Source organism: Pseudoliparis swirei, chromosome 6 (genome assembly GCF_029220125.1).
Source record: "Pseudoliparis swirei isolate HS2019 ecotype Mariana Trench chromosome 6, NWPU_hadal_v1, whole genome shotgun sequence".
In the NCBI taxonomy this organism is placed as follows: Eukaryota; Metazoa; Chordata; class Actinopteri; order Perciformes; family Liparidae; genus Pseudoliparis; species Pseudoliparis swirei.
The window spans coordinates 14675339-14699713 of record NC_079393.1 but is presented as its reverse complement, the minus strand read 5'-3'; the positions used below and the strand labels follow the sequence as shown (position 1 = coordinate 14699713).

At 45.1% G+C, this 24375-nt stretch overlaps 1 protein-coding gene across 1 annotated transcript; it reads right to left on the bottom strand.

The window, feature by feature from the left end:
- Window positions 1-6090: 6090 nt before the first annotated feature.
- LOC130194995 (zinc finger homeobox protein 3-like) lies at window positions 6091-19675 on the bottom strand. Its single transcript, XM_056416222.1, has 14 exons — window positions 19468-19675; window positions 18901-19416; window positions 18270-18811; window positions 17897-18110; window positions 17131-17232; window positions 16901-17037; window positions 16606-16716; window positions 14921-15071; window positions 11936-14757; window positions 11570-11803; window positions 10388-11494; window positions 10070-10321; window positions 9284-9940; window positions 6091-9152 (listed from the first exon to the last, which is right to left on the bottom strand). Exons 1-14 carry the CDS (start codon window positions 19592-19594, stop codon window positions 9036-9038), a joined length of 7089 nt encoding a protein of 2362 aa, XP_056272197.1. The 5' UTR covers window positions 19595-19675; the 3' UTR covers window positions 6091-9035.
- Between the last annotated feature and the right edge of the window lie 4700 nt (window positions 19676-24375).

The following is a 24375-nucleotide window of genomic DNA, read 5'->3' as shown; positions in this document are numbered from 1 at the left end:
TGCGGGTGTCTAGTTTGTCGCCGCTTCATGGTCCGTGCTCTTGGAGAACATCTTATTATGCAACTCACGTGGGTACCATGGTTTGTTGCTATGGTGATTGCCAAGGGAGCCAGAGTGTTATAGGTGTTTATACGAGACAGGAGCAAGGCTACTCACCATCTATCAGGACAAGCTTGAATTTACCACAACGTTTGGACCACACGTAAAGATCAACACAGACACAATACAGTCTAGTGTGGATGTGATCTAGTGTATATATTATTAAGTATTCATATTCCTGGAAGAAAGACCTTGTTCAAACACTGAGTTGTTGGTTTAATGCGTCATTGCAGGGTTTGTTTTTGGAGAGGAGGCTGTGAGCAGGAAGAAGCAAACAGGGAGACTCGTAGAGACCCTTATAAACTACAAACCATGGTTAAAGGCGAGGAGAAATGTGTTAAAAACGCAAAATAAAAGGGATAATAGTGAGACCTCAAGAAGTCCCCCATGGATTTATGCACAGTAGGTGGTCTAAGAAAAGAGGAAAATTGGCGTAAGAGTGTCAAGTATAGAGGAAAGGGGATATACATAGAGTGATTACAATGGAGGACTGAAAAGAGAACAAGTCTCTCAGCACCATGCATAAATTACACACGTCATTTACATATTCATTATGTTTTGTGTACTAATGAGAGTATTTACTTAATGGCTTCACCACCACTGGCAGCTTTTGTTTGACGCAAGATATTTTTAAAGAGGAGCAAAAAGAAACAAGGGTCATTTTAGAGAAAGTGGGCGAGGTCAGTGGTATGCAGTAGAGTTTAGTGATAATCGGATCAATTGTATGGATGTATAGTATGTGTGTGAACAAGCTCAACCTGCATGAGGCTCGAAGCACACACACACACAAAAAGCACACATGATGGGGGTTGGTAAAAGTTAATTAAAACAACACAAGCTTTATCCAAACTCAGGGCTCTGTTCGTCTTTCTCCTCTTGTCTCGGTGGAATAAGTAACTGCTGTGGTAATTACCGGCAGGCAGTAACTCTGAGCGTTCCTTCAGGTGCCAAAAAAGTATTCCGAATCCCAACAAAGACCGGCAAAAAAATGCGATGCGCATTCATTTTATGAAAAGTTGTATATGTGTCAATTAGCTAATTACAAAAAACAGCGCTTCATACACACAGAGAGTAAACGAAAGTGAATGAATGAGATGAGGAGAAGAGAGAGGGATGGAAATGGAGAGACAGGGGGAAGGGCAACAGAAGGATGAGCTACAAATGAGAGCGATGGTGGTGGCAGGTTGGCACAGTGCCATCCAGTCAGGACTAGAGCGGGGGCGGGCATGGGCACGGGCGAAGGGGTGAGGACAATAAGAGCAGAGGAGGAAGAGAAGCAGACCTCTATACTGCTGCCATGGTGCCACCTTGGCACAGGCACAGTGGGGCGAAACGAACAGTAGAGCGGGCAGAGAAGAGGATCGAGAAGATATCAGGACAGCAGAGCATCGAGGTGAGCAAGATGCCAGAAGACACATGGTGACTCAGATGTAGCTGGATGAAGCATGGAAGGAGAAAAATGGATCATACTTTGAAACCGCAAACTGTAACTTGGTGATCATCGTAGAGCATACGAAGAAAAACGTAGGTGGAAAATCCTATGTTCCATTCATTTTTTTGGATTTTCTTCCGCTCAATGCCAGCGACAGCGTGCCAGCGGGCGCCATGCCAGGCTGCAGTCGTAGCGGTGAAAACGGGCGGCGGAGATCTCTCTTAGTCAGAGACAAGGGGACTCACCTCTGAGGATTTGTTGCTAATCGCCGTTTGTTTGCTTGGACAAAGCCAAGAAGAGGTGCCCAGGCAACGGACGCCAGCGATTCTGTGATGGCATTTTTTCAGGGTCGGCAAAGGGCACGAGGAGGAAGATGGCACGCAGCCAACGTAACACACACATTGGCAAACTTAAACCTCCACACGGTGAGCAGGACGTTTCGGATGCCTTAAATGTTTTGGCAATGGCATCCCCTCAAGGGAGAGACCAGAAACAAAGATGGCATCATGCCAAACGCAAACAAGGAGGCATTCACGGGCGCCAACAGAAGCTGTATAAAGGCGTAGTAAATGCGGACAATAAATACTCGCAGACGGTTTGAACAAGAGCCAAATTCAACGATAGTAGGAGTGTTGGACCAAACACATTTCCTCGATGCCAACCCTGCTCAATGCCAATTACTGCACTGGAAGGAAGCTGCTGACCATTACAAAGAGCTGCACGGGTTCATACCATTGCAAAATGAAGAGAAAGAGGATGTGGAAGATGTGAAATAATGAGCAAAATGAATAAAGGATATAGAAGAAGAAAGAAAAAATGGAATTTTGTGCTTAACGAAGAACAGTAGGAGTGGGTGGACAAGGATGATGAAGAGCCTCTTTCCTGCACATGCACACCTGGGACATTCTTAAAGGGATATCCCTTCAGACTGCTGTGTGTGTTAAAGGGAGGGATGTGTTGGCATCATCTCCAGGGTGTCAAGCTGTGTTTCTCTATTGCCAGTCAGGGAGGCTGCTGCAGTCGTCAGGGCGGGCAACTGTCTGGGCATCTCATCTGCAGCTAATTAACAGCCACACACTAATTCTAACAGCCGATCATAATTAGCGATTTAATCACTCGTCAACGCTTTACTCCCCCCTTAAATCGTGCCTCCTATTTGGACACGTGCGTATAAGCTAAGGAACGCCGGATTCCCCCCTCCCCTTCTCCTCGTCCTGCTTTCCTTCATCCTTGGCTCCAGACTCCAGTGGGATCTTAATTAAGCCTGGGCTTCATTATGCAAATGGAGTACAATAAACGACAGCAGAGGTGGAGCTGGATCCAGACTGAAACGGATTGGTGGGAGGGAAGCACTGGAGGTGGAAAATGAAGAGATATGGAAGGTTATCAAAATCGTCTGTGTGATGTTACTGCATTACAATATTTGCACGTTGTTGTGCCATGTACGTCGTCAGCGTACCACGACCACATGGGGTGGGAGAAGCCAACATCTTTCGCTGTGATGCTCCATCTCTGTTGCCATTGGAAAAACGCCTCTGGAATAACACTGGATATGTGTAACGCGGAATGTTATCTCCCACAAAGCAAATTCATAAGGGAACGGTGACAATGAACCCCTTAATATCACCAGTTGGCCGTTGTCGTGGATACGAAGAAAGATGGTAGTGATAGGAAGAGAGAAAGGAGGCAGACAGAAACACTGACAGTGGCAGCAGCTTGGCAGCTAGTGTCATCTCAGTTTAATCATCGCATGGGATCATGGGGTTCATGAAAATTCATTTGCATATCATTAAATGGAGAGAGGTTATTTGGTGCAGGTAGCCAGAATGGGATTGGATGAAGCAAGAAAAAAAAAGGCAAATGGTGTGGCTCGTTATTAAACAGCAATGTTTTATAGTCCGCCAGCCAATTCATTTAATTTGGGCGTAATTAAAATGTGTCAGACTCAATCAATCATTCCAACAGGGATACTATCAATGTTTCAGTCTGAAAAAAGAATAATCAGTGAATATGCGGTTGGACATTTTCCAATAACAGTTTAAGTGCTTTAGTCGACTGTGAGCTTGACCCGTCCACTCTTTTTTTCAAATTTATCTGAAGGAGTGTGTCAAAACATTCTTTGTGGCTTGTCTGTATTTTGTCAAGACGCGTCTACCTCTGACAGGTGGGGTTGCCACCTCATGTTAGTCAATAAGAGAATAGCTCACACTGTCTTTTTGACCTCAGTAGTAAGCTGTCAGTGGCGTGTATGTACGTGCATGCATATGTGCATTCTGCATTTGCATAAGTGATGTAATTAGACCGCCCTTTCACATGCAGATCAGTTTGACAACATGGCAATCACTTCAACACACACATACAGCCATACACACACATACACACGCGTCCACACGCGACAGCACACGCTTACTGCCGTGACCACCCCAATATCATGGGGAGTCTGTTGTCTGTGAGCAGAGAGTGTAAAGATTAACATAATCCAGCTAATAAGTGTGAGTAATATTCACACAGTGACGCGTGGCGTAGACACTGTCCTGCTGATGCGTATTTGTATCTCATTATAGATGTAAAGTACTGAAGGGGGCCTGAGAAGGGGGATGCACAGTGGATGGGGGATGGTGAGGGGTCACACCAAAAGAAAGAAATGCCGGCCTGAATGTGGAGACACCCAAGGATGACAATAAACAGTAGTATTTTTTTATAAAGTTATTCAATCCACCTTTCTACAGGTTTGGAGTGCAGATATATTATAAAGACAGGTTTCAAAGGGGACCTCATATCTAGGATGCTGGTGATCGGTATAGGAAGTCTTTCTAATGTTGCCACAAAATCAGAAAGACAATTTCACTCATTTTTCTGCTCGTTTACACTAAGAAGTGTCAGTTTTTGCAGCAGAATGTAGGAATTATAAATAGAGTGTATTTAAACTTGCAGGCTAGCTACATGATTGATTAGGATTGTGTGACGACCATTAAAAAGTCATTTAAAAGATGGATAGGGACCACATTTCCAAATAAAAACCACTTTATACCTGATGAAGTGCTGAACAAACTCTCCTTCAAAGACATTTACTGATTACTCCATGTGTGTATGTGTGTGCGTGTGTTTGTGTGTGTGTGTGTGTCTGTGTGTGATTGTAATGTGGGAAGCACCCATGTACTGTGTGTAGCTCTGCATCAGCTGTAGAAGATACCGAAGCAATCTTCAGGACACAGTCGGCTCAGTGGGATTTGTAAAACTAAAATTAGATCTCAATTTTGTTTTGATTAATAGAAGCAGCAGGATGTTAATTTGGACATAGATGTAATCTATCTGCATCTATCGGCCAAAACACGCACAAGTGATTGAAATGTACATGATAGTAAAGCATCACTTTGACTGAAGCCTTATCCCTGGACCAGAGCTGTGTCTAAATGTGTGAATGTATTTGAGCTCTGTCTCTTTAACTCCGGGCTCCACCACAGCAGCATGCTTTGGGATTCATGCATAAACATGAGCTGGCCTTTCAGCTCTCTCCTCACATAACCAATCTAAATCTAAATGAGCCCCCACTACTGATACACCAGCAGGCAATGACATTACACCCCCCCCCCCCAGCCCCAGCCCAATCCCCAACTCTCCTCTTCTACCCCCAGCGACACATATACACCAGCAGGCAATAATTTCACGCCATCCCTCAAAGACCCCCTCCCAAGCCCCCCCTCCTCTGCACACACACTCGTACCCCTTTTTGCCGCAACCCCACCAGCTGCACAGTACTCATTTGATTAAGAGGGGGAGGACAGGGAGAAGGAGAAATGGTTGGGGATCACTTTATCAGGATGACTTTAAGATGGCTATCATCAGCTACGAAGCTATCGCAAGTCCTATTCTGTGTTTACTTTGCAATTGTTTGTTTGTCTGTTCCCTGCAACCCCAATGAGAACTGTTTCCTCTGTCGTGGCATTCATGTATAATGGTTCAATGAATGGCTTGCTGCTCGAGAACAAGGAGCAGAGACCCGTTTGTGCTCGAGACTCTGAACGATGCATTCTTGTTTTGCAGTTTTCCCTCTCTGGCGAGGTGTCTGATCAACCATGGGAAAGTTTGACACAAAAGGAAACAAAATAATAAAATGTGCTCTACAAACCTACGCCGTGCTCTTTGAAATGTTGAATATGAAAATGTGCACGCTTTAAATGTGCTGTAGTGTGCAATTTTACTCCCCTCTCTCCCAAAGTCGTAAAACACATTATCATCAGCAGCAGCAGAAGCAGCAGTGTAATTCATCCGAGGTCGTTAATATTCATCATATCATTTAGTTACAAAGGAAACTCATCTGGCTGAATGTCACAGATGTAATTAATGAAGTGACCCGAGAGGTCATGGCTCCATTCACCAAACGCCTTCCACACACAAACACACACGGTTGCGGTTGCACATCAAAAGCTTTCCAGCCAGACACACACACACACACAACATTCAATCTGGAATATAAAACACACATAGCAGGCAGACACCCTCGCATACCACAACATTCACAAAATGGCTTCTCTTGTAAGACCAGGGATGAGACCAGAGCATGCACCAAAGCAGACTTTATTGAGCTCAGTGGAGTATGGGAAGGGAAAGGAAGAGAAACACACACCAGTAAGGGAGAACTTGGGGAGGGAGAGTATAGAGACGCACTAAACCACTGGAGCAGGACATAAGGACAGGTGCACATCACAGGTATCTTTTTGGTCATCACTATGGCAACAACATATCCAGAAAAAAATGAAAAGAATAGTTTTACCTACATTAAGGATAACAGAGTCCCTTCACCATGGAGGACCCCAATATGTACATCTTACAGTCAATAAGATCAAGAGAATATGACAAATTAAATAATCAGTATACAAAAAACTGCCTTTGTGGTATTTGGAATGCACATTTCTGTACAGAAGAAAGCTCATTGGTATTGTCGTAAACATTGGTTAGTTTAAGAACAAAACATGTCAGTCCACATCCTTTGGAAAGTTGGTTGTGATGTCAGTCTGAGACAGATGCAACAAAGCTGTTTTCGATGGGCAAATGGCTAGAGACTAGAGACATTGCAACACAGAAAGCATGACACCATACCAGTGGAAGATTTGGGGCTGAACTCCTTCAAATAGCTATGCAGTATCTCCATAAGTATTGAGAAATGAATGCCCCAAGCAGGTTTCTCTAAAACTGAAGCTTGAAAAAATATTTCTTGTATTAGGAAAGCCATTTTTTATTTTCTGAGTCGGGGTAATCATTAGGATACTGAAAAACAAACCTGATGGAATTGAGCCCCACACATCCATTCGTTTACAACGGAATAACATAGGAGCAGTTTATCAACAGCATCACAGGTATCATTACAGTTTGTAGTCATTAAAGCCTAGTGGTAAAGCGATCAGAGCATGCATCTTTCTACAGTATCTTTAGAAACTACAGTACATTAGCAGCAAACTGGACATCCTTAAGGGCTGAAGTTCAACACTATGGTAAAAAAGAAAGAAAAATAAACTGCAACATTTCTCAAGAGAAGTAAAACTCTTTAACCGCTATATTACAGACTGCCATGGCTCTAGTTTGGGGTTTTGGTTACAGTCTCCAGTGTGCTTATGAGAGGCAGAAAACAGTAGCTTAGATATAGGGACTCCTTCCTTCTTAAAAACAGCAATACATCGTCAAGTAAACAGTAGCGCTTATTTTTGTAGGTCATATGGTTAAAGTATTATCACGTCTTTGGATTTCTGTCTTAAAGCATTAATTATTGTTTAGTTATTATTGTTATATTATCATTATTACAGTTAGAATAAGGACTGGTTGCAAATGAACACAGGAAGAAAGCTAGAGAGCAAAATAGGAAAGTCAGTAAGGTAGGAGAAAGAGGGAAAATAAATTAAGTGTACAAAAATAACATCAATAACATCCGAAGTTTCTCTCAGATTTGCGCAGTAGCTCCCCATCTGTAAGTGGAAAGGGAGCCATGTCTCAATCATCCAATGAAGTCTTGAGTCAACCATACAAAAGCTAAATACTGTACATTTACCCCTCACACTATTAAACACTTTAGTTTCAATAAGGTTTTTGTCACAATCTATTACTCAGTGGTGAAAAGCTCAGATCTTTGAAATACAGATGTTTTTTGTAAATATCTTTTAATACTTAGTCCTAGGTTAAACCATGCCTCTTCTGTTTTAAAAACAGAAAAGTACAGTATTAAGACCACAATGTAAGCAGAGCCATATTGAGCTGTTGACCTGAGCATAGAAAGCTTTACATTAATCAAATAACATTGGTCAGCCATTGGTATATTCAATTAGAACGGAAAGGCAGTAAGTCACCTTGCCTGAACATATCAAAGCTGTCATAATCTTTTCATAATCATGACACTATTATATCGAAGCAAGACAGTTTATCTCAGTCCATAAGATTTATATTAAGAAACTATTACTAAACACACACACAATGTAAATTTGAGTTTGGTTAAAGTTTTCATATACAGTATAATGGTTGAGTGCTATAAAAAATAGTTTGCCCCGTTTAGGACAAACTGGCCTTTTCGTTCTGTGCTATTTGGGCTGTTATCCACTGAAGGAACATAGACGGTGTACATGTACAACAGAAGACTCATCATTGGCTTGTGGGGGGTGAAGCTGCATTCTGGCACCGTATCAGTCTTTTGGTACTCGGCTTAATTTTTGCCAGCTGCAGATTTCACCCATTCACCGTACAGACGTCAGCTCTGCAGTTTGTTATTGAAAACAAACGTGTTGAAACGAAATCCACAGACATGAAAAATTTTGGTTACGAGCTTTGGAATCTGAGTCAGTCTTTACAAAAGCTCTATGCGAATACCTCCATCTCTTTGAAGGATATTTTTCAGTTTTTTGTTTTTTTTCTCCATCATCTTCTTTCACTGTTAACTGCTTGGTTTTTCTTCAAGTTTATCTTTTGGAGCTCTCTATTTACACACAAAAAAATCTCTTTGACAATTTCTTTTCCAGCCTCTTACATACTGGCACTACATGCTACACAGCTAGTCATCTAGCACTGTCTGGTGGAGGGCCCAATGTGAGTCTGTCATGCAGGCTGAGAGGTAGACTGCAGGTCTAGCTGGGCAGTGAGGTCACATACTTGGAGAATGCTCTTTGGCCTCTGTGGCATCTGGTTGTTTTTGTATCAAGGTGGTGTTTGGTTGTAGTAAGGTGTCTTGACGTAATAGAGAGGGGAGCTCTTTTCAACGTGGAAGGACAGACCGGGAAAGAGTTTAAGAACAATATGAAAAGAGGAAAGCTGTTGTAGAGAAGACTTGGTTTGGGCTCTCTCCTACTTTCAGTTGAGAGTTTCTTTGGGCCACTGTGGCTCGGCATCTTTGGGGTGTTCAGGTTACAGGTTTGGCAGCAAAGTGGACAAGGTATATGTTTCGAGATCAACAGCAGGTGCAGGAGGAGTTCTGGGGAGAATGTAGTCGAAAGAAGCAAAGCAGCCGCCATCGTCGTCTGCCTCTTTAAGCTCTGTCTCTCTCCCCTGCCCCTGCGGACAGCTCGGCCTGCTCCCTCTCTGCAGAGTCAGAGCTCAGGCTCCTGGCCCTCTTCTCCTTGGCTCTGGCATTCTGGAACCAGACCTAAGAAAGAGATTTGTATGAGAAAATTAGCTATCCCCCTTAAAATGATTGTTCTGAGACAGTACTTTTTAATCCTAAACAAATGCTAATCAAATTGCATTTTATAATTTATGAATATTTGAAACATTTACCTGCACAACTCTGTGAGGCAGTCCCAACTCCTGGCCCAGTGTTTCACACTCATGTCGGTTGGGGGTACGGTGGCTCCTGTAGAAGTCTCTGAGCTGGAGTACCTGGAAGTGGCTCATCTGTGTCCTTTGGCGCTGCTGCTGATGTTGGTGCTGTTGCAGACTTTGCGTTTCACCCCAATCTGAGCTTGGACCACCAGATCCCTCAGGACTAGGAGACTCTTGGTCAGCCATACTGGAACCCTCGTCACATGGGTACTCCTCATCATCTTCCTCATAGTCATCATCCTCCTCTGGGTTGTTCAGATCAGTGGTTAAAGACAAAGGTGGCTTCATACTTAACTCTTTGTTAATGATGACAAAGCCATGGTTTGGGATGAAGTTAGAGGAGATAGATGGGCCTGGTCTGTCCATGGTAGATGACATAGACATCCCAATCTGCCCATTGGATCCATTACTCATCGATAAGTTGTAGCCTGCTCTTTCAGCCTCTGCCCAGTGGCGTGACCTCATGTGGGCATCAAGAGCACTCTTTACTTTGAAGAGAGCCCTGCAGAATGGGCAGCGCAAGTGGTTCAAACCCAAGCTGAAACTGGATCCTGGCCCCATTGATCGGAACTGTCCTTTTCTCTCTCTGGCTCGTGTATTCTGAAACCAGACCTGTGAAGGAAAGACCAGCATGATTTAAAATCTGAGTTGCACAACATCAATCCATATTGCTATGATTGCTTTCTTTCCCTCTCTCCAAAAAACATTCACACATAATCCAACACAACAGACATAAAATACCTGAACTACACGTCTTGTCAGGCCTACATCCCGTGCAATGCCTTCCAGGACTCCTCTGGTGGGGTTAGAGTCCATACTGTAGCGCTGATACAACACTTCAAGCTGTTCTGGGGTGATGGTGGTTCTCTGACGCTTATCCCTGCGGTGCTCTTCCTCAATCTCTCTACTGCTCCTTTGGCCTTCAAAACTGGTCTCGGACATAAGCTTTGGACTCTGCTTCATTGGTGACAGGGAACTTTGAGAAAGGCTGGTGTGGGTGTTACTTGAGTGGTCAGAGAGTGTGTTTTTCATTTGTATGCTGTTTAAGTGTGAAATCATGGAATGTGTGGGATTAGGGTGCATCTGGGACATAGCGTCTGAAAGCATTTGGCTGGCCATCAGGGTGTGGTTGGGGTGGAGCATCATGTAAGGCATGGTTCGGTCTGTGAAGCCAGAGTGGAGAAATTGGACCTGGGACTGAGTTGCCAGGAGGTGCCTGGTCTGATGCTCCTGCCACAGCTGGAATGAGGGCAAGGACACTGGGCAGAGACTACACTGAAATTGAGCCTGCGTTTGGAGTGGGGTTATCTGCTGGGTTTCAACGGATAGGCAAGAGGTGGCATCAGGCAGCCGAATGTGGCTTGTGTCAGACTCTGAAGCAGCAGGGAGGCTGGGTGATGTATCAACAGGCTTTTCAACAGCTGGATCAGATGGAGGGCTGCATGTATGCCCCTGGCTGGAATGAGCTGTGGATGCGATGGCCGGTGCTGTCTTTTGTAAAGAGGAAGAGGAGCGAGGTAGTCTTTCTGGAGTACTTTCTGGCTGCAGATTGGGCTTTAGTTGTGGAGAAGATGCGGTTTTCAAGGCCTGAACAATTTCAATATGCTGGATTTCTTCATCTGAAATTTCCTTTTTAATTTGAACAAGAGCTAGGCTCTTGTTCGCTTGATAATATGTTTTATCTTCTTGTGTATCTTCTTGTTTGCTCGTAACCGGTATTGGTTCACCATTGGCTGTTAGATGCTCACTTTCTATGCAGTGAGAAGCGGAAACAAGAACAGGCGAGTCAGGGTTGGTGTAATACTCATAAGTCAGATCCATGGAGTTTTCATTCTGAGATTCCCCTTGTGCTTCATCATCATCATTCATGGAGCAGCCATTTCTCTGACTGTGAATGTTGTCAAGTTGGTTCTTCTCCTCTAATCCATCGTCTGTCCCCTGGTCTTGAGTTTTACGGGCTCTCTGTCTTGCATTTTGGAACCACACAACAATGATTCTGTTAGGGAGGCCCAACAAAGCAGATAAGCTGTCATATTCTTCCTCTCTAGGATAGGGAGTCGCCTCAAACACCCCCTGCAGGGTCTCCAGCTGTTGTTCGGTGAAGCGGGTTCGGGAAGAGAGCCTGCCTCTATGGGTCTCATCTCTCAGTAGGTCTGTTGTCTGGGGCTGTGGGGAGGTATGGGCTGGAAGGCCTGGGGACAGTGGACATGGGGAAAGTGACAGAGGCTGGTTTTGTGCTACTTCTCCAGACACCTCCAGGGCTATGGTTGGCGGGTTGTTAAAATTGTAAGGGGAATCCTTGTCTCGCTGGCGCTCTTTAAATAGGGTGTTGCGAAACCAGTGTTTGATAACTTTGTGAGGCAACCCAGAGAGACCACACATCTTGATCATCTCTTCATCACTGGGGAGGCTGTTAATATCAAAGTGTTTCCTCAGGACAGTCAGTTGCTCCTCAGAGATTCGGGTTCGGGTTCTCTTACCCTGTGTTTCAAGTATTGTTGGGCTGACTTGGGGTTGCTGTCTGGTTTGGATGGGGCTGTGTTGGGATGGTTGACCCAGCACTGCATTAATGATCTGTGAAGGTTGACCTTGCAAAGCAGGGCTGACTTGTGGCTGTTGCATTAGCAGTGCTGTGTTGAGTTGAGATTGGTAGAGTATTGCCAACTCGGTGTTCACACTTGAATCAAACCAAGGTTGGGCCTGGAGACCCACAGACTGCATCACAACCGAAGGGAGCAGGTCCATGGAAAATGGAATATGGGACAGTTGGGATATAGGAAGCTGAGGCAAAGCTAGAGGAAGCATGGGTATGTTCGGTAAGGTAAGAGGTGTGGCGTTAGCTATGGATGTGGTTTGAGAAGTGGCTGTAGCAGCTGTGCTTGGGATGGAAGCCTCTTGTTTTGGAAATTCTTCAGTTTGAGAAAGAAATGGAGAAGAAGGTGTGGGAGTAGTTATTGTTAAGTCTGTAGCAAGAGTACATGTTTTGGTTACAGGATCTGAAAATGACGGCTCAGGTGAGGGTGCGAGGCTTTTAACTTGAGGCATAACTGATTCCAGTGCCGGTTCTGATTCTGAGCTTGGGACTGGGGCGGCAGCTGAATTCTCCCCAGATTTAGGTTGTGTGAGCGGGTACATCTGGTCATACTGCAGCCTGTATTCTCTGGAGAATCTCTCCAGTGCAGGAGTAGGAAACAGTTTCCTATGAATATACTCCCGGTGACTTTTTAAAATCAAGGCATCTGAGAAAAACTTGCCACAGTCTCTACACTTTTCTCCCCTTCCACAACGACCTTTCTCTTTGTTTACCGATTCCTCATCTTTCTTTTTTTTGTCATGTGGCACATTTTCTATTTCTCCATTGCCCTCTACTCCTTCGTTATCGTTGTTACAGCCTGCCAGCTTTACATCCTGTAGTCCACTTAACTCAACTCTTTCTTCTTCTGAGCATACCTCCATCTTGTTGATATCAGCACACTCCTGTTTATCTGGCATCAAAAGGGTTGTTATCTGCTGCTGATTTCTATGTCTACTTTGTATGTATTGCAGTGCCAACTCATAGCCATAACTCTGCAGCAGGGCTCGAACAGGCTCGCCATTCACAGCTGCATAGGGCACTCTGGGAGGAGGACACTGCAATCCAGGAGGAGTAAATGAAGAGGAATCTGTTTCCTCTTTCTTATTTTTTAAAGTAGGAACAGGCATTTCTTCTTTTTCTTCCTCAATATTATAATTGATGTGTCTTTTTTCTGACTGGCTGTTGCAAGATCCACTGCACCCAGCTTCAACATTGGCTTCACACTGCACACGATCCTTTGGTTGGCTAACAGCTGAGTTTGAACGTTGTCTCTGGGTTAGTTTGTCATCTATTTGAGGTTGGGGCTCTCTTTTAACTTCCACCATAACCTGTTCTTTGGGGATGGAGTTGGCACATACTAACTGGCTAAGCTCTAGGCTCTTCACAGTTAACTCTGGGTTCATATGCATGTCTCCTGACAAATAAAATGGCAGAAGAAGTTGCTGCTGCAGAGAGAGCAAGTTGTCTGGTGTCAGGGAGAAGTGTTGTTTCAGGAGATTCTCTGTTCCGAAGGGAAGATGCTGCATCAATTGGGACTGGAGCAGAGCTGTGTGTTGCTGTAACTGAACTTGGGCCTGGGCCTGGGCCTGGGCTAACTGCTGCTGTTGTATTAGCATTAGCTGGTTTCTTGATGCTATAAGTTCTGCAACTCTACTTTTAGCCTGCTGGCTGTCACTTGGGATAGAAAGGGTTGGCTGCGCCTCAGCTGCTAAGCCAGGGCCTAATAGTAAAGAGGTTGAAGAGCTTACTAGATCTGGCCTCTTGGTGAACAGCAAACCCTTTGGTATTTCTTCTCTGTTGGTAGCAGCCTGAGTAGCAGTGGTGGGGACTGACACTGGAGCAGCTACACTAGATGCTGGGTTCTGTGGAGCTGAGTTCTGGGCAGCACGAGCTCTAGTCTGATGAAGAACAGAGCGAAGATGAATGTCCAGTGTGGAGCTCTGGCTATAGCCCACTCCACACAATCGGCAGCGGTAGGGCCTAGGATCTGGGCCACGGGGAGCCTCGGGGACAGCAACACCTGTGCCAGAGTCCTGTTGGGCCCGTCTGGCCCGGTGGAGATGGGACACAGAGTTATAGTGGACCAGAAGAATAGTTTTCTGGGTAAAAGATTCAGAGCATATTGTGCATTTATAGGGCCTGGTTGGATCCAGATAGCGGTCCATTGTGGGGTTGGAGCTCTTTTTGAAAAAAGAGCTGGAAGTAGGTTCTGATAGGATCTCCTCGTGTGGCCCTTTCTCCGGCTCAGTTAAATCTTCCTCATCTCCATCAACTTCACCGACCATGTCCTTCTCTTTAAATTGTACCTCTTCTTTTTGTTCTTCCTTTCCCACCATGCCTAGGGCTTCTTCCTCTCTCTCTTCATCCTCACCCACTCCTGCTTCTTGACCCACTTGAGGTGATAAACTCAAATCTTGTTGAACTGAACTCTTGTTTTGCTCCATGTATTGAGCTGTGTGAAGCGGTAAGAGTGTATTCTGTGCCTGTGTGTTTTCCAGCGGTGAGTGTGTGTTCTGCATGTGTCTCTGCAAGGCCTCTTGACTGCGGCATCGTCGAGAGCAGATGGGGCACTCTGTTGCCGCCCTCATGGCATGGTACTGCCAGTGCAGCTGGAGCTTCTCTTGAGTGGGGAACGCCAAGCTGCACCTGCTGCAACGGAACCGGTAACCATGGCGATCAGAAAGAGGAGGGGGGTCACCGGTCGGGGAGGAGGGGGGGGTCTGATTTGGGGACTGAGGAGCCAGTCTGCCACTGGAAGGGTGAGTGGTGTTGTCTTCTAGGGGTGGGGTGAGTAGAGCTGTGACATCTTTGGGTGCGGCTACATCTCCCTTAGTGTTGCTCACTACTGAAATGCCTGAAAAATAAAAATAAATAGAAAATATTGATAGTACATTTTAAATAACATTATGCCAAAAAGACAATGTGTTTTAAACAAATTACAGTGACAGTGTTTGGAATGTATGACTCTTAATTTATCTCTCAAATATAGTCTTTTTTACGGTGCATTTTAAACCAACCTTGGTTTTTCTGTGAATCAACTGAGGCACTGGAATCAGCAGTATGGGAACAATTTGCATTGATATTCTTGGTGTTTTTATTTTTCTGAGTATCATCCAATTGTGGTTCTGTCTGCAGCTGAGGGTGGGGTTGTTCCATGGATAGTGTGACCTGCAACGGGAAAAATGACGGAGCAAATAAATGTCTTTATTTATTGTATTAGGGAGGGAGTTATTGCCAGTTATAATTATTGCTGTTTGGTAAATTCAGACAGAGAAATATGGGATATTACCATATTTTCTCAATTCTATATCATGAATAAAATATTTAATTGTACAGAAAAACAGCAAGCAAATATCCAGACGTATAATCACGAGTGCCTGCGCACCCTGTCCTAATATATAACACATTAAAGTGTGAATCTGTGAGTGTATCGTTACATCTTGCACCTGCCTGTTCAGCAGTATAGACAGCGAGGCACATCAATTTGGTAATAAGTGTATATGGTGAGGTATGTGGGTCTGCCCTTCAGCTCCGTCAAACATGCCCCAAGGGTTTAATAAAACTTTACTGAGCTGAATAATGAATTTATTTAAAATCATTCTTCTACAGGAAACCTCCATCTCCACAGCTTCGAGCACTGAGAGAAAATACCATATCTGTGCGAACAGCTAGCTACCCTTAGGAAAGGACAGACAGCTAAAATTAGATTTACATGACAAGAGTTTTCTCTACGTAACAGCTTCATAAGAGAGAAAGAGAAGAACAACCACACACACACACGTGCACACAGACATACACACTGCAGAGAAAACTGAAGGTCAGGCTTAATCTAGAGAGCGTAATTGGAAAGCAAGGTACATAATGGCCATCATCACCTCAGTCTGAATTAATGAACCTCAATTACTATCTGAGAGAGGGAGGGGCTGGAGCGGAGGGAGGGAGGGAGGATGATGGTGGGGGTGGCAGAGGGGTAAGAGGTAAAGGGGTATAGAATATGAGAAAGAGAGCATGGAGAGAGAGGAAAAAGGTATGGGGCAATGAACAAAAAAAAACTGCTTCGGAAAGAGAGAGAGAGAGAGAGCGAGTAAGGGAGGGGTAACGCATCAGAAATTGAGAGCGAGCTTGGGAGAGACAGAAAGGGAGGGGCACGGACAGAGATTGCTGAATAGGAATGATAGGAGTAGCTGGAGGGGGGGAGGGAGGGACAGCAAAGGGGAGAAAGGGTGAAAAGCAGTCAGTCAAGTGGAGGCGAAGAGCGCAAGAGACAAAGGCCACTTAGCATACGGGCCAGAGAGATGGAGGATGGTGATGTGGATAGATGACCAGTCTTTGTTAGTTGGAGAGACACAGTAAAAAGCATGGGGGCCCCTTTTTAGCTTGACTGCACTTCTGGTAATAGAGGGCTACTTAAACATGCATTATAGAAAGACTGGCTTTTCCCTCACTCACTCAGTCAGACCCCTCTCTCTTCCACTCTAAAACACGCGCATACACATACACACAAAATGCAGGGCTGCATCAAAGATGATAGCGGGGAGCTACTTAAACATGCATTAAAAAAGCGGTGCCTTTCTCTGGTGCCTTCTTAATGGAATTGTCTCCCTACATTTCACTCTCCCCCTTCCCCCATCGCTTTGCCTTCTCGTTTTCTTTTGCTTCCTACAAACGCAAATACAACAAATACACACTTGCATACACTTACTGTGCTGATGAGCTTGTCTACACAGTCCTGTGCCACACTGTGCACATGCGTGAGATGCTGTCGAAGGTCTGCGTGTTGGAGTTTAACCTGGCACAAAGGGCACTGGACAGTCTTGAAGAGTCGAGAAAGAAGAAAAGTGTAAACAAATGGTTAAAAAGTGTTGAATTCGAAGGCTGACAGAGTGCACAGGTGTGCATGGGTTTGTGGGACACAGGAGAGCTGCATTTATTATGTCCGTTGTCGTATTTTATATAAACAAGGACATACTTAAATGATTTGTGTGTCAACTGCTCACCTGCTGGTTTGGATTTTGCTGGTGTATTCTGGGACGTTTGGTTAAGATCGAGTTTTCTATTTCCTCACATTCGGAGGATGGACGCTTCACTGATGGAAATGACTCCCTCTTTTCTCTTTCCTCCTCCCAAGTTTCTTCTTCAAGCAAAAAAAATCACATGACCATGTAAATAGATGTATATTTACTATTTATGTTATGCTATCATTTTAATTAACTATAAAATAACTTACCTGTCTCATCAGAAATCCCCACAAAGTTACAAGTGTCTTTGGTTGTGTCCAAAGGACCAGTGGTGGTCTCACTGGACGTTTCCATATCCTCACTGAGCTCTCCTAAGGGACATGGAAAATAATTGTGTTACACAAACATTGTGCTTCATACAATATGTTCTCACAAACTATCAGGCTAATTGTAGTTTATAATGTCCTCTTGATAGCATCCTTCAAAAAGACCAATGTCTTTGGACCTCACTCTATTCTTCTTGCTTGCCTACATACACTATTGATCAAGTATTGATTCTCCATTAGATTCTCCTCAGAGGTGGAGTCGAGGTAATATGGACTTACAACACATCAGTTCACCTCGATAAGTCTTAATCTGCAAATAAACAAATCACGGGATGCACTTCATTTACAACTGAAGTGTTGAACGACTAATTTGAGATGTTGTGCCAGCTGTTCACACACTCCAGATGAAGTAGATTCAGTGTTTAATCTTGAATAAACGGGTGACTAGACTTTACTTCCCCCAGCCTTATCCAAGGGATTTCTATTGGTCAATTGATTAGCAGGTGCTAGTTAGCTGTTGTCAGGGGTTATTGGGGGTTTAACAAGGACGTGTATCGACAAGTCAATTTACTTGATCAATATGTCAGCAAAAGCCATTACTCATTTTCTCAGTCTTTTCATCTCAATCCCCTATCTGCTCGATGACGTCAGCTTAGCTAGCACATGCAACATTAAATTAAGTATGGCCACATGGTTCATATTCTCATACCGGTGACACCATCAGGGCTTTTCCTGATGGTAAAAATGGCTGCCAGCTCCTCTCCGCCCATTGGCTGCAGCTGGAGTAGCCCTTCCCTCTGCTGATGGGTTGGTGTTTGACTGTGTTTCAGTACTTGTAGTTTAGAAGAGGAGGAGTGGTTGCATAAGAGACAATGGAACAGCCACGATCCCCCATCAACTTCACCATCATACTGCTGCAGGAACTACAAACAATGAGGTAGAAAGGAGAGAATGAAAATGAATATGCTTGACAACAGAATAAAAATCTAGTCCGATCATCATGAATTGCTGAATAAATGTATGTTTGAAATGCTGCGTGCATGCCCTAAGATAAAAGGTGTCCCTAATGAGAGTGTACTGACTCGGTAAACCCGGACGCTGGCCTCGTGGTGGGAATTGAGGGAATGTCCTCGCAGCTTGTCCAAACTGCTGGTCACGTAGTCACACAGGTTGCACCGCAGCTGGACGGGGTTGCCTTTAGCAATAAGGGCAGCCCCCTCCTGACCCCTGTCCCCACCCTCCTGGAGGTGAGCAGCAAGCTGGTACCGGGTGCGGTGTCTGTCAGTCTGACAGTGCAAGGAGAAGTTAGCCCTCAGCTGGGTGGTGTAACCGCACAGCCTGCAGTGGCAGCCACCAGCGACCAGGGAGCACCACTCAGACTGGGGCAGAGAGCGAGGGGCGTTCAGGTGCTGCTCCACAGACTCTAAGCTGTCGGACGAAAAGCAGGAGCAGACAAGGCATTGAAACACGCCCCCCTGGGAGAGAGGTTCCGTGGGGGACAGAGACAGGGCTGGAGGGGGAGAGGGGGAGGGGGAGGGAGAAGGAGTCAGTGTCGACCCGAGGGTGACTGGCTGATCTGCAACTTGTTGACTGGTCAGTCGCATGTTCAAGGAGAGCTCCGCACCTATAAAATAGAGAGATCCACTGTAAGAATTTGCACATAAAAATAAAAAAAAATTGTTGTTGGATTACAGCAAGAGCTGCATTACTCACCTGCGTTTGTTAAGTGTTTCAGCTGCGGGGCGAGACTCCGACAGTGAGACAGGTAGTAGCCTCTCTGGAGCCGTAGCATGTTATGTGTGTGTTTCTCGCTGGTGGTGTGTATGCGCAGGTTGCGGGCAATGCTGGTCTCATAGTCGCACACGTCACACCGCCACCGCTTACCATGGGAGTGAGTGTGTGCAGGTGGTGGGAGCTTAGTGGGCTGGATAGTAGGGGTGGGATTAGAGAGCGGGGGCTTGTATGCGGGCTCATCCACTGCGTTACCGTCGGAGGAGCTGCTGTTGTTGTTTGTGGTGATGAGAGAAGTGTGCATGTGACCATTCGAGTGTCCCCCATTTTGAACGTTATGAAGGTGTTTATCCGACTGCATGTGGATGCTGAGGTTGCCTTTCGATGAGGTCGCATAGTCACACACCTCACAGCGGTAGGGCTTGTAGCCACAGGCATAGGTTTCGCCACGGGCCAAGCGAGGATGGGGTTTCCCCGAACTGCAATATCCACACACACCTCGCGTTGCACCGCCACACACACACTTTCCCCCGGAGGCGCCACACACACACTGGCCTCCCGTCTCCGGATGTTTCTCTTTCATGTGGACTTGCAATGTATGTTGGGACTTGTAGTGCCAGTTACACTTGGGGCATTTTAGCGTCTTGCAGGAGTTGCGTGAGTGCATTATGGTCATGTGACTGGTCAGTGAATTAGGAGAGAGGTCTTGGTTGAGGTTTTTAAGGACAGCTTCTTTCTGTTCTTCTTCTTTGTCTCTCTCGTCATCCACCTCGGTGTCGAGCTGGCTGTCATTTGGTTCTGGAGCTTTGGCGCCATCTCCATTGGAAATGGAAGAGTGAGGAACCCCTGCCGGCCCATCATCCCCAGCAGGTGTACTGGCAGGCTCCGTACCTGCCAGTGGAAAAGCCAGAGTAGACTGCTGGGATTTAAAGCTCTGAGGAAACTCAGAAATCCAGCCCTGATCTCCCTTAATGTCTTTTACCTCCGTCTCGCTCAGCAGGGCAGAAAAGGAGGACGGACAAGTGAAGTGCTTTGGAGAGGTGGAAAGAAAAGGGGAGGGATTTGGAGAGGTGGAAGGAGTGGGGGAGGGCTTTGGAGAGGCGGCTATTTCGCTGTCGAGTGTGCCACTGGCCGTTGCAGTTTTGGAAGAAGAGCTGTACTGGCTCTGTTGAGGTAATAAAGAACATTTGGATTTGGTTTGGCTTTGGTTTGAGATGGCCTCCTCCTCTTCTTCCTCCTCCTCCTCCTCTTCCTCTTCCTCTTCCTCCTCCTCCTCTCCCCCTTCGCTGCTCAGGGCTGCCGGGAGGCCCCCTGTAACTGACTCCTCTCCTACACCTACAGGCACCTCCCCTTCTTCCTTCCTTTGCCCTGACAAACAGCCCTCCCCGAAGTCTTCCTTCATCCCCTGCTTTTGACACACTCCATTCTCCTGTGAATGCCGGCCTCCTTCTTTCTGCTCACCTCCCTGGGTCTCTTCTCTAGCCTGGGACCCCTCTGCGCCCTCCTCCTCCTGCCGAGGCAGGGTCAGGGGCTCTTTGGCAGGGGCCATGGCTGAGGTATGAGAAGATGACCCTTGCTCCGGAGTGACCGCTAGGGTCAGGAGAGGAAGAGATAAAGCCTGGGGACTGAGGTCAGAATCTCTCTCCTCTCCTCCCCCTCCATCCCCTCCTCCTCCCTCACCACTGTCCATACCAGAGGCTACAGCTGCCACGCATTACGACCCCACCTGTGTTTCAGATACAGAGAAAGACAAGAGGAGAGCGCGACAGACAGAGACAGAAGAAAAGTGAAGGGGAAAAGAGAAGAAGAGTCATGTAAATAATATTGCATAACAGTGGAGGACATTGATTACAGTCCCTGGACAGCATATGTTCAATACTGCCTTCACAGCGCACCATACAGAGGCTGGTTACTCAGGGGTTAGCGTTAGCCCTTAATGGGAAAATCAATAGCGTGAGCGCTAAACTAAGTAGAGGAATGCGGGTAAAGGCTACGCAGGAGGTCTATAAAATTTCTCAGGGGATAGGATTAAATAAAGAACTGAATGCTTCTGAGCTAAAGGGCTTCCACTAAATTGCCACACTTTGATACACTGGGTTTAAAACCGGTTCTTTTATCTGCTTTTAACGGTCTTCCGCTGTGCATTGGTACAGAGATATTAGGAGAGTAAACTGAAGCTCTGTTTAGCAAGAGCCATTTTATAACACGCAGTGCAAACACGGGGTGGTCACAGTACAATAAACACCTGTGAAATCTAATTTAGTCCAACTGCAACAAATACTTGTATGAGGCTTATCATTTCTTATTTTTTATTTCAGACAGCCATTGAAAAGATCGGTGGTAATTTCTGAAGCAATAGTGAGGTGTTGCAGTGCAGTGTGTTGTTTATCTCCTCGTATGTGTATCACATTGTATACATTTCCTGTAAGTCCCATTGCTTGCACACTATAAACACACCCATATATACATGAACAATGAAGCAATGATTTACATTAAAATGAATCCCTTTTTATTTATGCATCATGCATTTATAGTCAATATTGGTGTGTTTAAAAGACAAACAATTTAAAGCAATATTTCCAATAATCTTTATTTAAGACTGCTTTTAAAATATTGTGGTCTTAATGAGACTGCCAATATATGTACCATTTTAATCATATATGAATTACCAGAAAACATTCAAGTTAATAATTAAAATTTCTAAAAATTGATCAATGATGTTTCACAAATAATCTTCATCACCTGCAGAATCATGCATCAAGACAGTGACTTCCTTAAAAAAAAAGTATTACGCCTCTCCTCTTCTGTTTTTAACTGCCAGATGAGACAGATACATCTCTCTTACTCTGTGTGTGTCCTACAATCTCATTACTGACCTTTTTTTAATCAAGGAGAGACCTTAATGTACCCTTTCACCTTCTACTTCAACCAACCGACCCCCCTCTTCCTGCTGCTGTTAAAAACCCCTCTCTCTCTCTCCTGTAGCCACCGCCTCTCCCCTCTCTGCACCTTAAAGATATATGGCTCATATCGGCACTCTGATAGTGCTTTAATGTACTGTGTTTATGTCACAGGCCACAGACCCTTGCCCACTGCAGCTGTCCACTGTCCCGCCGGATAGTGCTGAGGGGCTGAGCCTGACTGCCAGCAGCTGAGAAGAGTCTCTAATCTGATAAAGATTTTCATTTACACTGCAATCAATAACCTGGGTCTATCGGCAATGTAACTATTTATACAAACATTCCTGGCTCTCTATCGATCACAAGTGCGGGAAACCATCATTTAACAACATGTGTGTGTGTGTAGGCTACATCTATGTGTGTGTTAATGTGAGTAAATCCTGTTGTCTCCTGCAAACTGATTCTGATAAGGACATTCAAGCACAGGCACAAACATCTGACATGTATTTACTGAAAATATGAATTTACAATACATGTGTTATTAGCTGTGAATACAACATAATTTGCAACAAAAAGGGATGCTCAAATATCTAACAAATAATGTGACCCCCCCAATCTTAGGAGTGTGTGTGTGTGGGGGGGGGGTGTGTGTGTGTGTGTGTGTGTGTTAAGAATAGAGAGAAAGAAGAGAAAGGGGTGTGGGGGTGAGAGAAAGACCATAAGAGTAGAGTTGTGTAGCTTTACTTTAAGAAAATGCACATTTTGCTTGTCTTTATGGGACCTGGACAAATACTGTTGGACATACCACACACTGTTTTGAACGCAAGTGCTTCTGCTTTGCGTGAGGACCCCACATGCAGCCTACACCAGGACCAAGGTAATAGCGCCGAGCTGTATTTAGCTGTATTCTGGGTGCCATACAAGCGGGGCTGTTGGAGAATACCGGACGGGCAGCGACTTGAAGTTCACTCCCCGTCTCCGCCTGTGTTGTCAAGCCTCCAACCAACACTCAGCCTCCAGACTACTTCAGCCTTTGTTTACAGTGGACCGCAGCGTTCCCCACTCCGATCCCGCTAAAGCACGAGTGATCGCGTTGAGTCTCCAGTAACAGGTGACTCGATGCACAAGCAGATCAACAAAAGCTAAATGTGTGCGATACACAGGCTGCACGAACGAAACACCCCTTCCTCTCCGCCGCCGGGGTGACTTCCTCCCGTCCCTTTAAAATCGTAAACAAATGTCAGACTTACATTGATGCAGCGGCTCTGGTACAAAGCTCCGTACGCTGAATGTGTAGTAGTCCAGAAAACAATCGTATAGAGCCCACTCATTCCTTATGAATGATCCTCTGCGTTTTTACGAAGCCAGGAGGAAAAAAAGGGGAGAGGGAGAGAGCAGCGGGGTCCAAGTTGTTACCAAACAACAGTGTAATTAAAGCTACATGTAGGCTGTGGTAATCAGAAGATGGGGGACGGAGGGGTTTGTGCGAGCTCCAGAGGTAGAATGAGTTCTGATCACTGTGGGGGAAAAACACTTGGCTCTTTATTCCTGCTAATTAGTTTCCTTCAAAAAATGGCTGAGATTACGCCTAGTGCGCATGTGCGTAATTGCGCAGACACCGCTAATTAGCCCGTTTGGATCAATAGGATTCCGCGAGAGAGAGAGAGGGAGGAGGGAGGGGGAGAGGCTACAGGGGACGCATTGAGAGGACAGGGAGGGGAGGACAATATTTTAAAAGTACGACCAATTTCAGCGGAAAGGTTGAATTTCTATTGAAAAAAGAAGGTTGTCGCTGAAAAATTCCAGTTATGTATTTTCGATGGATGTTAAGACAAATTCCAGATGATGTAAAGAAATATGTAAATTAGTGCGAAAACAATATCCAAAAAAAGAAATCTCTAGAATCTCTTGATAACCCCCAAGAATATGCTAAAATACCACAAAGTGGCCAACATTAATGGAAATATTCACCCAAAAAAAGACAATGGGATTTTAGAAGAGCATTATGATGCCAGAAGATCTACCACAAAATGCGTCACAATCACCGTGGTTTACTATTGAGAACAAAAAGCAGGTTGCAAGGCCTTTGAGTATTATTTTAGGAATATTATATAGAAATGTTGTGTGTGTTGAAGCAGACGTTAAACGCTCAAATGTAAGCATTATGTTCCAGACGTAAATTGCATTATTTTCATGAAATATTTAAATTTCTGTTTGATAGCCCACCTGCTTTGGAAAAGTTGTAACATGTAATTGAAAGCTTTCTGGTTGTCACCTAATCACATTTAACAAACTAGTCAAAATATATGCTTAAGACAAAAAGGCGAAAGGTCTGCTCTAAATATGCTGCATTATGAAATGAGAAACCCTTTGACTGTGTTTGGGGCGAGGCTGCAGGTGGGTTGCGGGCAATGGTTTGCTGGTTAATTTTCTCTGTTTGGATAACATTAAAATACATAAGCCTAAATTGATGTGTCCACTTCTGTGTTTGTCATCACATAAGACCTTTGGAGGGGGGGGGGGGTATGCTTCGGCCGTCCCATCATCGCCACTCGGG

Coding starts and splice junctions, on each gene's coding strand:
- LOC130194995 (XM_056416222.1), bottom strand. CDS start 19,594: ATGACCATAATGCACTCACGCAACTCCTGCAAGACGCTAAAATGCCCC. Junction 11,495..11,569: donor CCCTGGAGGTGTCTGGAGAA/GTAGCACAAAAC, acceptor ACCTCCCCACAG/CCCCAGACAACAGACCTACT. Junction 9,153..9,283: donor TGCCTCACAGAGTTGTGCAG/GTAAATGTTTCA, acceptor TCTCTTTCTTAG/GTCTGGTTCCAGAATGCCAG.